General features: G+C 29.1%; 1 protein-coding gene across 1 annotated transcript; it reads left to right on the top strand.

Moving 5' to 3' along the window:
- The first annotated feature begins 555 nt into the window (after positions 1 to 555).
- On the top strand, positions 556 to 14,453 carry LOC100241650 (two-component response regulator 24). Its single transcript, XM_002268702.2, has 4 exons — positions 556 to 586; positions 4,414 to 4,451; positions 13,070 to 13,307; positions 14,097 to 14,453. The coding sequence occupies exons 3-4, from the start codon at positions 13,092 to 13,094 to the stop codon at positions 14,271 to 14,273; spliced, it is 393 nt and encodes a 130-aa protein (XP_002268738.1). The 5' UTR covers positions 556 to 586; positions 4,414 to 4,451; positions 13,070 to 13,091; the 3' UTR covers positions 14,274 to 14,453.
- Positions 14,454 to 15,468: the final 1,015 nt, after the last annotated feature.

Raw genomic sequence — 15,468 nt, 5'->3', positions numbered from 1 at the left:
TAATTGCCAAATATATCCTAAATATTCATAATGTTTTTTTTTTTTACTCTCTTGTATCTTCTTTTTTAAATTAGTTATTGATTAAATATTAGGCAATTAACTATAAATAATTATTAATCTATATTCATTCTAATCAGACTCATCGTCTAAATTATTTTAATTTACCTTGCCTTAATTCTTGATTGTCATAACAAATTACGTAAAAATTTATTAAAAAAAATTAAAATATTTATTTTGGCGAAGTGCGTTGATATTGCTTGATGGTATATAAATCATCGTTAATTCTTATTCATCATAGAAATTTACATACAAATTCACTAAAATTAATTAAAGTTTTTATTTAGGTGACGTGGGTTGATATTGCATGATGATATATAAATAATTGTTTGTCATAGCAAATTTACACACAAATTTACTAAAATTAATGAAAATATTTATTTGGGGTGAGGTGGGTTGATATTGCATGATGACATATAAATCATGGTTATATCATGATTTATAAGCATATAAGCAATGTTCCCATACTTTTTCTCTTAGTCCCATTTTTCACATTTTTGCTTTTGGAGAAAGCTATTATTACATATTGGTAAGCCATTTAATTTAAGGTAAATACCAAATTCTAAATTCTGCAATTTATTTATTTATTTAATTATGCTCAGGATAGGGTTAGAGAGACAGTTGTCCCCTAAAATGAAAAAGGTAAACCTCACAAATGAAAAAACTATAAGTAAAAAGAATAAAAAATAAAAAAAATATTTAATTATTTAAATTTAGAAAGGAATTATTTAATTATTTATTAGAATTCTTTTAACATCTTTTGGTACAAAGTTATTAAGATTATCAATTTTTTTTTTGATAAAAATGATTAGTGAGTCATTTTGAAAATTCTTGTATTGGTTTTTTAGAATAATTAAAATCAATAAGCTTATTTTTGTTATTTATTTTTTTTTATAATATTTAAGATTTATTTATTTATTTATTTTTATATATTTTGACTGTTAGAATTTCTATATAATAATAAGCATAATTTGATGATTTAGATTTTTTAATCAAGTTACTTATTTTATTCAATATCTATTCATGCATGCCTAAATATGTTCAATTTGTGGATTAGTAAATAAAATTATGGGTAGGACAATAAGAAAAATTGTTATATTTTGTGTTTACTTTTATTTTAATTCTATGATTAACGTTAAAGTTTGCCCCTTTTGAATGGAATCTATGGTTCCACCATGGACTGTGCTCAATGAAAATTGGGCCGAGCTAGGTGTTCTTTTTGTTTTTGATTGATTGAAGTGTAAGAACTCTACTATATACGACAACTCACTTCCAAGGAGAGAATCTCATGCAAATATGGGTGAAGTCCTCGTTGTGGATGAAGATGGAGTTAAGCTCAAGTTGGATGCATCCCAAGCGTAGTCTTAAATCATACCATTAAGCTTTGCAATCTAGTTCCTCCTGTTCGGACCCAGAGGAAGAGGAAAAAATATTTCACACTGTAAGGCATCACTGCTAATAACATCTCCTATTGTACATTGATTTAGCCTAGGAGCCAACCTAGCTAAGGTAATATCCCAAAGTAGGGGCATGTAATTGCGTAGATAGACAAAAAGACCTTGGTTTCTTGAAGAATCTATCATTTTGTTCTAACTCTACCCAAACTTTTATGGTTCACCCTAACGTTCCCTACTTGTCTAATATCCCAAAGTTGGCATTGTTTAGCAAAAAAAGTTCAATTGACTATCTCTTGTTTGGATGTGCCATATGCCTCTAGCTAGCTTTGCTAGGTACTTTCTTCATTATATATATTAATCTCATTCCATCAATGTCGAAAATATCAAAATTGATGGATTTGGGGGATATAATTTTATAGCAATATTAGCGGAAATTTAGATATTAGTAGAAATTCTATAAAATTGGAAAAATAATAGAAATTGACCAAAAACATGAAAATTTTGTATAAAACTTAGAGAAATGATGAAATAACAAATGATACACATGTTAAATTAATTTTGTTTTTATTTATTTAAAGAAAATAATGTATCTATGATAAATTTAGTGATATTTGTTAATAATGTAATATTATCTAATAATGAATACATCTTTGAAAGTGAATACTGATTACTAATTAATATTGAAATTAAAACATTATTTTCATTGAATTTTGTACTTATATGCATGTTACATTTATACCATTTTGATTTAAACAACATTAGTACTATAACATAGATTTTGCATGTTATTGATAATGGATGCAAACATGCTTGAAATGGTTATCTTGATTCCTCCCCACACAACTTTTCTATAGATAGGAAACTTGAAGTTCACCTAAGTGTTTGTTTAAATTTTCTAATATACTTGATTTAAAACTGTGTGGCATTTGTGGAGAAGGATAGTTAAATGTCTCCTAATCATCATAAGTTAATTCAATATGAAATTATGGACCTTATCCATAACCATACTTAAAAAGAAGCAAAAGCATTCATCTTCTTAGATGAATCACCATGTTGAGTCCCTATGCTCATGAATTCAAAATTCGTAAAAAATGACTTTTGTCAAACATTAGTATCCTTTATTAGGTTTGTCATTTCTGCTTGTATTAGGCTTCCCAATAACTCCTACCATAGACTTGCTCCTTTAGAACCATGTATAGTTTCGGTCTTGTATGCAATATTGGATGAAGTTAGCTTCGCAAGTAAATGGCCTAAATGATTATTGACTTCATCCATACTATCCAATGTCCTTTCCATCCCCTACCATCACCTTTATCACCATCTTCTTCATCTCTCTTTAAAAGAATCATAACTAGTACTCCTAGTTTATTTAATACTTATGGAGTCAAAACTAACATGAATAGATTGTGTTAATGGTGATCACCTTGCTTCTTCAAGTGAATCATCTCTACTTTTATTGTCACTAGTCGAACTTCTTTAGACATCATTTCCTCAACATTAATTCTAAAGTCATGAGTATGTGCAAACTATTCATGAGTATGTGCAAACTATTTGTTTCAACTATTTATCATTTTTAGCCTTCATCATTCATTGTTTTAGCTTCTTATTGTAATAACAAAAAAATAATTATATCTATAAGCAAGACAATTTCATTTTTTGTGTGAACAAGAGCAAATATGTTATAATTCTCATTTTCCAAGATGTGGTTTGTGATAGGATTCTTATAGTCAACTTCCATAGGGTAGGGTTTTTTTTTTTTTTTTTTCCTATACATCACCATTTAGCTACAAAAAGGGAATATAGGCATGGCAAATTGATATCAAAAGCCCTTTGATTTTAGCTTTATTTTTTTTTATATTTTTAATAAATAGTAGCTTACCTGAAACCATTTCCATTCTAGTTGAAATTGTAGCTTGGTCACTAAATTCTTTCCTTTCATTCTTAAAGAAGTGAACTAAATACATATTACAAAAGATTTAGCAAATTTGCAAGGAACTAATAACTGATAGTAGTGAATTAAAATTCCATTAAAATATTTACTTCATTGTCAAATAAACCTATTCTTTCAGGTAATGGTTCAACTTTGAAAAGATATAATGTATAACTTGAACTAGATTTGGATTGTTACCAATTCCCTCTTTTAATTGATATCTTGGATTTAAGTAGTAGGATATGACATTAAAATTTAATAAAAAGAATAGGATGATGTTTAATAAAATTGAAAATTAAGTACTAAAAACCTTGGTGTTAAATTTTAAGTGTTGAATTAAGAGAAATGAAAAATGTTTGGTATTATCTTAGATTTAATTATTTGAACAACTTTATCTACAATTTGAAGTATTGAGTGGAGTGGCTCATAAGTAGCTACAATATGAGTCACCTAGTCTTAGAATTAGTTGTTAAGATTTGCATGTTCCACTTATTTTTTCTTTTCCTTTTTTTAGATGATTCAAAAAAGCCCATTAATAACTTGTGAACAATTTCTACAAGATTGGACTTCTTTGATTCCCTTCAAATTGCCTCACAATTTAGCTGTAATATTCTCCATCTTAGCAACTTTTTTTTTTCTTTTTTTTTTTTACTTGGTCTTTTTCTTTTGAAGAAAATTAAACCTTGTTTCTCTTCCTTGGCCTCAAAGAGACATTTGAACATTTTTTTTTGTATTCATGTGTGGATTGTTATGAAAAATATGATACTTGAATCATGTAATGTCCCCACTTTAGATAGATTAGTTATAGAAAAACATTGTGCACTATTGTTGTTTGGGAAAAGTCTGTTTCCATGCATACACTCACATGAAAATAATCACAAAATAGGAACTCAAGTTTATAAAATACAAATTTTAAACACTTATATGAAAATAATTAATATTTTATGTATTTTTTAGTCAAATGTACTACCTTTAATCATTCATGTACTACTTTTTTAATGATATATGTATTACCTTTGACGATCATAGGTATTATCTTTGAAGATTCTAGGTACTATCTTTGATTGGTAAGCGCATGAAACTTGAATTTTTTTTAGAGTATTCCCATTTTATAAATATTTTTTATATGAGTGTGTGAAAACTCACTTTTTCCTTGTTTTCCTTCATAAGTAGATAATAATACTTCCATATCGGATTATGTAAAAGGACTTCGACTTCTATTAGCCATTTTTTAAATTACATATAACATAAATATAAGTTAAAACACATTATGAGATAAAAATTTCACAAGTTTTTAACTTTACATTAATATAGAATAAATATAAGTTAACACATTATATAGCATAAATATATCATTTTTTCACAAACTAAATTACATAATTTCTAATTGATACTTACAAAATTACATAATTTTTTTTTTTGACAATAGCCATTGGAGGCAATTTGCCATGCATTGTGACTTAGTTCCACCTATTGGATTCATTGAGGTTTAAAAATAGTTGGATAAAAAATGTTGGAATATGGAGGTAGGATTTGCAATAGAGGAAGCTTGCCAATAATTTCAAAAATTGGGAAAGAATCACCAAATTATTGGTGACTTATTATTGATTATTTACTATAGATCGAGGTTACATTTGGGAAATATCATGATATATATTGATGATTGTATTATCAATTTTATTAAACATTGATTACCCCTAATTTTTTCATTTAGAACATGATTGATACTTGATTTGTCTTTTTTTTTTTAGTGAAGTTTCATGATTTCTTTAACCCTATTTCTTGCATGATTAACTCCTATTGTCATTTAGATATGATAATAAGCAAAGTTGGTTAAAACTATATGTAGAAGTATGCATTCGCTTTGACATTCATAGTAGTTTAAAACAAGAAAAAAAAAAAAAAACTACCATTCCCATTAAAAAGATAATAAAATTTTAATGCAAATGGACATGCTAGGATAGAGAGAAATAAGAACCTTTTCTAGCTAGAGAATTATGTTGCTCTATGTCACTCTCACATGAGAACTCAACTATTACTAACAAATGCATCTTTACACAACAATCACATATAAAAAGTTGTTTTCTTTCTCAAACCATTACTAACAAATGCATCTTTATAGAACAATCACATATGAAAAATTGCCTTCTTGTTCTCTTCGTAAATAATGTTATAGAATTGAGAAAGATTGAAGAAGATTAACAATCATCTTAGAGTCTAAAGAATGTAAGTAGTAACTCCAAATATTTCTAACATATATTTTGAGTCCTAGAACAAATTAGAACAACCAACTTAAGTAAATCAAATTGGAATTTTATTCACGTTATAATAAAATTGAATATCATTAATTTGAACAAAACTCTTCAACTTTAGAGATTGCATAAGAGGAAAGTCAAGAATTTAGAAGGTGATATCTATTTAAGAATCAAAGATAGTTGGTCTATTATTACTTTGTTGCATTAATAAATCAAGTATTAATGCATATGAATTGAGCTATTATTTTTGCAAAATGATCCCATTTCTTATTTCCAAAGATATGTGGACATGTCAATTGAACAAAATTTCTAGAGATGATGTTGAAGTTGTAGTACACCACAAAATAAGGCTGGTCATTGCCATAATTGAAGGCATTTAAAGTCACATTGCTGACTTCATTGCTTTAAAAGCCACTTAGGTTGATTTGAAGGAATCACCATTTTCTAAAGAAATAATTGCAATAAATGGGCAAAAAAATTGTATCTCCTATATAATTTAACATCTATAATTAACAACGTTTTAGCCTTTGTGAAGCAATTCTATTGTTTTAGATGAGTGATAACTTTGATATAATAAAGGAACCACCTTAATAGGGTTTGGAAAACTTGTTACTTTGATAGATCTATAGCTTTGTGTTGTACAAGTAGAAGCTCTAATAGCACTTATAATGCTGGTGGGAGCTTAAATGTCACATATTGGTATAATAATATGAAATAAAAAATAATCTACATACATGAGGTTCTAATGTAGACTAACTAATCATACTTATATCCATGGATGAGATATAATCAATCCATTATATCATAGAGAAATTACAAAGGAATGATAAAATAGATACAATTCTCAAGCTTTGAAACAATATTATATTTCCTCGCTTTTAGTGTCTACACCTTAGACCATGATTAGTCACACCACCAGGTGCTTATACCCTTCTTACATCTCTATCTACTTAGTATTCACTTTACATTCCTATTTCCATCTTATAACTTATTCCCCATCATATCCAAATCTCTTTGCGTAGCAATGTATAAAATCCTTTATACAATGTTGCTTTTCAAAAGAAGTATATACCAAAGGGAAATTGGTACACTTTCTAATAATTTTCTAGCTTAAATTTCATAAAAAGCTCTAATATATTATTATCAAAGCAATTACCTAATGTACTCCACCTGGAAACTTGTATGAACTATATTCTTTAGAAATTTAAATTGAAAGAAAAGAAATACCAAATAAGTCTCCACGATTTCCAATCCTAGTTTCAAAATACTCGATCTTTTGAATACTTACTCCATATCATAGGTCCCTTGTGCACCGTGGTTTTTCCTAATATATTTCCATCCACTCATGCACCTAGGTTTCTCATGCACCTTGGTTCCTCCGTATTTTCCTTCTAGTATATCTCCATAGATTCAAATTTGTTAAGCCACTTCATTGTTTCCACCTTTCAAGATCTCATGAGTGTCAAGGAGAGACTATACTTAGCTTGGATAAAAAAATATATATATGCATGCTCTATGTATCACATTCCAATGAGAGGACAATTGACTCTACTTTTAACCAAAATTCCTTTTGTAATCCACTTGTGTAATCCAAATCTTCTATATCATTTTTATGTTCGATCAACCTTGAATATTTTCCTTACTTCTCTAAAGTATCTTCACCTTGATTCTTAAGATTTTTTCATTGTCTCTCTAATATCTTTTGTTGTGCAAGTGACAATTCTAAGACTATTTTTTTGTGCTAATGGAAGCTTCAATCTACATATTAATGCAATAACAAGTCAAAATAAATACACACTTAAAGGTACATGAGTTTTTAGCATGGTGTAACCAACTATGGCTACATTCCCATATAAGAAATAATTAATTCACTACATATAAAATAGAGGAATGATAAAATAGAGGCAATTTCAAGCCCTAAAACAATCATTTGTTTTCCTACTCTTAGCATATACACCATGAACAACGAGTCCTCATTATTTTAGGTGTTTCAATTTTTTCCTTCACATCTCTACCTGCTAGGTATAGGCATCGCAATTTCATCTCCATCCCGACCATAACTTTTTCCCCATCATGTCCTAAAATATTTGTAAATGTATTCACAATACTTTATATTACCTTTTTTTTTAAAAAAAAAAACACATGTAAACCCATAGAAAGGAAGGATGCTTATAACTTAATATTAGACAATAAAAAAGGGTTAATTTCATTCATCTCCTCTAAGGTTTAGCTTGGCCACCATTAATTTGAAAATTTGTCAAATATCTCATGGAAATTTCAAATTCATGGTGATTAATTGTGTTTAGCCCAAACCTTAGACGAGGTGAGTGAAATTTACCTAAACAAGAAATGAAGTGTCTAGAAGGTAGAATTATTGAAGACAAATTAATTCTTCATTTGGAAATGACTTAAATTCCTAATTAGGTTTGATTGCAAATTTCATGAGAACTTTTATAGAGGATAACATATGAAATATTTTATTGATTGATATTTCTTTATGGAAATAAAGTTTATCTATTGAATAGGAAAACTTTTAGGAATATCTTATAAATATTTTAGGTTATGAGAGAGATAACTTTATGAAATGAATATGACCTTGTAGAGAATGAGAAAGCACCTCAAATTCCTAATTTATTTTGACTACAAATTTTATGTGAATTTCTTTGTGGAAATAAAGTTATTGAATATGAATTTTTTTTATAAATATTATAGCTAGTTTTTGAAAGGGAGGTTTTATGAGATGGAGATAAGTTTGATTAGATACTTAAAGATAAAAGGAAGAGATAGGAGACCCCAACGGAAAGGGAAGCATGAGCTATTTGGAAACTTAGGTTAAAGATATAGATACTAAGAGTAAGGAAACATAAAATGCTTTAAGGCTTAGGTTTAAGTTGAAGGATACTAGGAGCATAGGAGACTTGAAAATATTTTAGGACTTAGGTCTTGTATCTATATTATTAATCATCTAAAATTGTGGATTGGTTCTTTTTTATTTATGGGTTTAGGCATGACTTCCAAATAACACAAACTTATGTATCTTTAGGCGTATGGATTGTTTTAATCTTGAACTACATATTAGTTTGCACAACATATGAGTTTAGACTTTTTAATGGCACAACAAATTGATGTCCAAACTTTTGCTACCTCAAGAAATTGGTATCAAAAGCTAAGATAGAGAATTTTGAGAAACTATGAAATGCATTTAAAGTCATGACCAAGATTCTCGAAGAACCAAGGAAGCAAATTCAATGCAAGGGGCAAACACAATGCTTGCATTTTTTCTATTAATAGTGCTTTGTTGAGCACCAAATGCAAAGAATTTAAATTTGTAGTATCCCAATAAGTATCAAGTATTGAATACCAAAGAGAAATGAAGGAGCTTAGGGCTAGTTGAGAGGTGATATGGAAAAATGTGAAGATGGATGTAGAGCATTAATTAAGAGATGAATTAAGGGGCAAAGTGGGTTTTTGTGAGGTAGAAGGTATGAAAGATTTGCTAAAAATAAGGGAAAAGTGAGATGATTGAAAATTTTTATAAGAACAATGTAAAATATGCTAGGGAGTAGGCATCTTCTTTAAATTTTATCCCATAATCTTTCATGCTAAATAATTTACATAACCCAAACACTATAGTAAGAGTAAGGGTTCAAGATATAGATTTAAAACTAATTAGTCATTTTCACAAACATGATATATATATATATATATATATATATATATACACATACACACACATAATGTCTTGTTTTTGATAACAAATGGATATACAAACTCTAAATCTCCAACTCAAATTCTAAATATATGAAATCAAGTCATGACATTAAATGTCTACAAGCATTTCATAATCTAAAATTAGGCAATAAGGAAGATAAAATACCATATTAAATCCTAGATTAAAAAGAATCAATTGGAGGCAAATACAAGTGAGAACATAAAAAATCTAAGAACTGGAAGTGTTTCACAAGCATTTTATATCTAAGAAGATATAACCACAAATATGCAAACCCAAAGCGTAATTTTCATACATTAAACCTAAAGAGTTTGGTACAAAGCTACCATGGAAGTTTACCCTTTTAAAGAGTTCACTCCGTTGAACATATAAATGCCTTCATAAATGGAGGTCAACAATCAAAATGTGTAAGGTAGATGTAGAAAAGAATACTGACAAATGGAGAGCAAAGGTAAGGAAAAACATCCAAAACAAAATTATATCAAAAGAAAATGTAGATCTACACTTATCCAAACTAAAATATGAGAAAAGATGAAATAATCTAAACCCTAGAAAAGAAATGAACAAAGAGCTTCTAAAAGGGCAAGAGAAGCCCCATAATTAGCTGTAAAATGAGGCATTACACCCTCTAAATATTGCCCTAACTTTGTTAGTTAAACATGACAATATTGGGATGATAACCTCTTTGGAGAAATCTGGAATCGTGTTGTTGGACACTGATTTCAATTTGATCGAGAAAGATTGTTCTAACTTATTTTTTGTTTCAATAGAAGGTGAAATCTGCCCAAGGTGGTTAGGTGAGTGAAGTTGCCCTCAGAAAAATCTGCTTAGGAGTTAAGTGAATAGAATTGGGTAGAGTAGCATTAAGAAGCTTCTTTTCTTTAGAAAAATCCTCTCATCAAATCTTCTCAGGGTGTAGTTGGAAATCTACTTTGGAAGTGGGTGGAAATTCTCGGTTGATTTGTATTAAATACCTCTTATAACAATTTTCCCATTTTTTGTGAATCTTCTTCGACCTTTTTTTTTGTACTAAGAAAATGACATCTATATATCTTGAAAATTGGTAGGATTGCTTCTTAATAAATATGAAATTTAAAGAAATTTATTTGGGACAAATGATATCCCTATCCTCCTAACAGGACTCAAACTTGGAATTGATCAAATGGAGTTGGACATTTGTGCACACCTTTAAAGTGTGCAAGTGTGTGTGTGTGTGTGGGTGGGTCGGGGGAGGAGGGGATGGATCTACGAATGAGAGAAAGCCTTGTCAAATAAAATGAAAATTTGAGAAAATTTTAAAAAGATTGGTTGTATTGGGTTAGCTCTAACATGTTCATTATGGGTGGTAATCCCATTGAAATACTCTAGAATTTGTTGACATAGTATGAATGCAAGGCCAATTTTGGTATATACATACACATCTCTTGAGAAAGAGAGAGAGAGAGAGAGAGAACCAAACCTGAAGGAAGGTGCACACAAAGGACTTTTTCGGAAAGTTGATGAATGAGAACCATGTGGCATCTACATAGAGAATTCAAGTACTATTGTATATGCCCTTGACCAATTTGAAATAAAAATAAATAAAAACATAGTTCCAATTATAAAATGAACCCATGAACCTATTCACATAGAGGGAGATTAATCAATTTATCCAATCCTAAAGCCATAATGAGATTTGGATTATGTAACTAGAACTTAAAGATTGTACAAAAGATAATATATAAGAGGATTGTAAAAGGAATGTCAAAATAAAAGTGGAGTTAGTTGTTCTCTATTCAACATGTAATATATAGAGCATGTACTTGATGAGTTCATAATTAATTGCAAATCAAATTTACTAGAGCTTAAAAGGTAAAATTAACTGTGAAAGCTTAGGATAGTTGAGTACCACAAATTTATGATTGGAAACATTTGGTGAACTTTATATTTCCTTTATTAAGACTTAAAGTTTGATGTAGTTTAGAAAAGTGTTTAGGTGGAGTTTATTGATTGATTAACTTAATAATGACATATTAAAGAAGTTGTGTTAAGCGGTGGAGACGTATGTAAAATAGACATAAGCATGGTAAGAGCAATTATCATAAAGAAATGAAAGAATAATATGGTGGCATTTGCATATTAATATTTCTTTGTAAAAATAGGTTTCCTTACTAAGGAAATATCTTAGGAAAGCTTTTAGAAGAGAATTCTATAAGATAGAGATGAGATAGAGACTATATGAGGTAAGTATTTATTTGAAGAAGAGATTAAACACTTGTGAAGTAACAAACATGTGCTATCTTTCAAGGCTCGAATTTGGGGATGAGTTGGGCTGGGCCTAGCCTAAACCCAAGATAAAATAGCTCATGTCTCCTAGGTTGGCTCAACCAACCTAGGTTGTTTACATACCTAGCTAACCAAACTAGATTTAAAGCCTTAGTGAGCATACCCCTTTTAAGGATGTGGCCAACGCTACCTAAGTCACTTAGGCTTGGGCTTTACTTGGTTTCCATCTCTTTTATATCTCTTTTAGTACATGCATTCATTCTATCTTCACTATTTTCTCTTTTTTATTTTTTTATTATTTATTTATTTATTTATGTTTATATTTATTTATAATATCCTAACCAAAGCACATAGTTGAAAAAATGGCTATTAATGGTCTAAAATCAAGCTAGGCTAACAAGGTTAGCTTAAGTTTAGCCTAAAATGATTGAAAAGGATATGCCTTCCTGACTTGAACCTAGCTTGCTTAAGCCACATTAAACCTTGAGTTTCACTTGGTTTTCACTCTTTGTATGGGTAAATGGTAAGACCTTTCTAAAGATATATGATTGAATCCACATAATTGGATTATATATATCTTGAGATCGTAATCTCATATCCAAATCTTGAGATAATATCACTATAGATCTTTGCAAAAGCAAGATATTAGGGATTTCCTCACATCTAAGTGTATTTACTAAAAAGAGAAAAACATCTATCATTGGATTTTATTTCATAGGCCTTTGTTACTTTTCCTTGTCATTGTCTTATAAGTGCACGATCTCAAGACTAGGTAGGAAACCATGCATCTTATGATTGAGGTGCTTTCTTGATTGCATGTCAAGGAGCTCTTTCCATCCACACTCTTTATTTAAGATTGGGTAATTTATTTAAGATTGTTAGTATTACCTTAGTTAATAACTTCAAGGTAACTATTAGTGTTTTTACTTTTTGTTATATCATTGGTGGAGCGAGATAAGGTCCAGGAGGGGCACATGCCCCCGCCCCACCCCTCCCTCCAATTCAAATTTTATTTCTTTATTTCATAATAGATGAATTGTGAGGCTGTTATTGATTAATTTAATATTATTATTATTATTATTATTTTTTTTTAAACATTATTAAAGGATTCAATACAAATATATTAGTGGGCATATTATCACCTAGGTTGTTTCCATATTTTGTACAAAACAAGTTCGGAACATATTCATGATTTCTAAAACAAAGTCATTTTTTGTTTGTTTATCCATGGAGTTACATTGTCCAAACCATAGCTTAAAATGAAGCATTAAATAATGTGTACCCGAAATCCATCCTCTAATCATTGAGAAAGAAAGGCTTAATACAACCTTAATCCATATGTTTTGGAGCTAACGTTTCTCTCATCTTTTGCAAAACGTATTATGAGTTTTATTAGAACTAATTAGCTAAAATGAGATTTTCTATGTCCATGCAGGAAAGAAATACTAGGAAAGAAAATGAGAGGAAAAGGTTCCTCTAGCTCAAAAATTTCTACTCTCATTGTTGATGATGACCCTCTAACTCGAAGAATCCACAAAGTGCTTCTAACTAAAGTTGGACTAGAAACTCAGGCTGTCGAAAATGGTAAAGAGGCTGTTGATCTTTACCGCTCAGGGGCGTCTTTTGATCTTATTCTCATGGATTTAGAAATGCCAATCATGGATGGACCTAAGGTACCTCCTTCAATACACTTCAACTTTCTTGTTAAGATAAGTTAGGCATTGTTTGGTTCCCAGAGAGTATTAGGGAAAGAAAAAACATATTAAAGAAAATGATTTTTTCATATTTAGGTTTACTATGAAAAATGCAAAAAAGTTAAATATAATTAAAATTATTAAGAAACTTATACATTTGTAAATTATTTAATTTTTATATAGGCGAATTAAATAAGTGAAAAAAAGTTTGAAATAGTATAAAAATAACTTATTGAATTTAAATATATTTTTTTTCTTTCTATTTTTTATCTCTATTTTCTTTCCCTTGCATTTTCCTTCAAACTTTCTGGGAACGAAACATAACTATTTTTTAAACCATGTTTTCATGGAATTGTTTTTGTTTCTTTTTTGCTTTTTTTTATAATATGCTTGTTTGTAAGTTATTCTCCTAGAACTATCCAGCAAACAATTTTTTTTTTTCCTTTCCTCTAAAAATAGAAAACATTCTCAAATAATGGAACCAAACAAACTCCACGTCTCTACAAAATAATACTTCAAAAGAATTTTCTATTGTTGTAATTGCCCATTAATGGTTTCATATTTGGTCCTTAGTTTGGATTTGAAGTATATAGCTTGAAAAATTTTATGCATTTTTATAAATTTAAGAGGTTTATTTCATAAAAATATGTGATATATTTAAAAGGTAAATCCAATTTTGCATTTTTACCAAAAAGACAGACTGGTTTTATTACTTGCATCATTCCATTTCAAATCCTTAATGGTTCTTGAATTACTACATTGTGATAGGCAACAAAAGAGCTACGAGCTATGGGAGTCCAAAGCATGATCGTAGGAGTTACAGCGCGAGATCTTGAGGTAGAGAAGCAGATGTTCATGGCATCAGGCCTTGATGATTGCTATGTGAAGCCATTGACAACAGATACGGTTACCGCTCTTGTGGAAAAGCTCAATAAAGACAATTGAATGTTCAAGATGAAACTCATATGCATACACTAATATCAATTCCTAGATCAAAGAGACAAGATATAACTTCTAAAATATTGATCATTTTATATAATTATATATACTATTAAATGCATGTTCAAAGACAAAAGATCTAAATGTCCCATTACATAAGTGGGAAAGGATTTTCTAGTTGTTCAAAATGAGCTATGAATTAATACATTTATCATAACTTTTTATATTTAGAGTGCGTAGTATTTCTATTTGAAAAGTATTTTTAGTGAAAATGTTTTATTTGAAAGTGTTTTTAGGAGAATTACCTATCAAGTATTTATCTAGAAAACATGATAAGGCTATGTTTGGTTCCCGGAAAATATAAGGGAATATGCGAGGGAAAAAAAAAAAATAGAGGAAAAGTAGTAGAAAAGAAAAAGCGAAGGGAAAAAAAAAAGATTTAAGATCAATAAATTATTTTATATCCCATTTCATATTCATTTCACTTATTTTTCCTCTTATATGTAAAGATTAAATAATTTAAAAATGTATAAATTTCTATCTAATTTTAATTGTATTTGATTTTCTTTCCTATTTTCCATGTTGAAACCAAACACGAGAAAATAATTTTCTTTAGCATTTTTTTCTTTTCTTAGTATTTTCTAGGAACCAAAAATAGCTTAAGTGATTTTTCAATACTGCAAGTGATTTTTCAATACTGCAAGTGATTTTTCATATTTTTAAAAACGTTTCCTAAAATTTTTCAAACACTTGATATTTTTTTGAAGACATTTTTTAGGCTAAATGTGCATTTTAGAATCATTGTCAAATAGGCTCTTAAAGGGTACAATCCTTTTGTATGTATTATTGTATAAAAGGAATAACTCTTCCAATATTATCTTTTATCATCAATGCATGCAGAATGATTAATTAGGGTGTAATCAAGAATTGATGAAGGCTTGATCCCTAAAAAAAAACACTACTAAATTTTTCATTTTGTGGGCTTGCTTTTTGCATTAAAAGTGGAGGAATAGCCTTAAGCTCCATGGTAAGGGACGTCAAGATAAGAGGGATATTACGGGCACCAAGTCTGTAATGAACTCCACCTCTACGCATATCTGGTGGTGGATTTGAGTAAGTTGTTATTAGAGAAAGTGCTTATATATAAAAATTGGGAAATGTTTAATTTTCATCATTATGAACAAGAAAACTATAGCAACTA

This window comes from Vitis vinifera, chromosome 4 (genome assembly GCF_030704535.1).
Source record: "Vitis vinifera cultivar Pinot Noir 40024 chromosome 4, ASM3070453v1".
Classification (NCBI taxonomy): domain Eukaryota; kingdom Viridiplantae; phylum Streptophyta; class Magnoliopsida; order Vitales; family Vitaceae; genus Vitis; species Vitis vinifera.
This window is presented reverse-complemented; position numbering and strand designations above follow the sequence as displayed.

What these genes read in the sequence shown, in the direction of transcription:
- LOC100241650 (XM_002268702.2), top strand. Translation starts at nt 13,092, where the DNA reads ATGAGAGGAAAAGGTTCCTCTAGCTCAAAAATTTCTACTCTCATTGTT. An exon ending in CAATCATGGATGGACCTAAG is followed by an intron (nt 13,308 to 14,096) that starts GTACCTCCTTCA and finishes ACATTGTGATAG; the next exon opens with GCAACAAAAGAGCTACGAGC.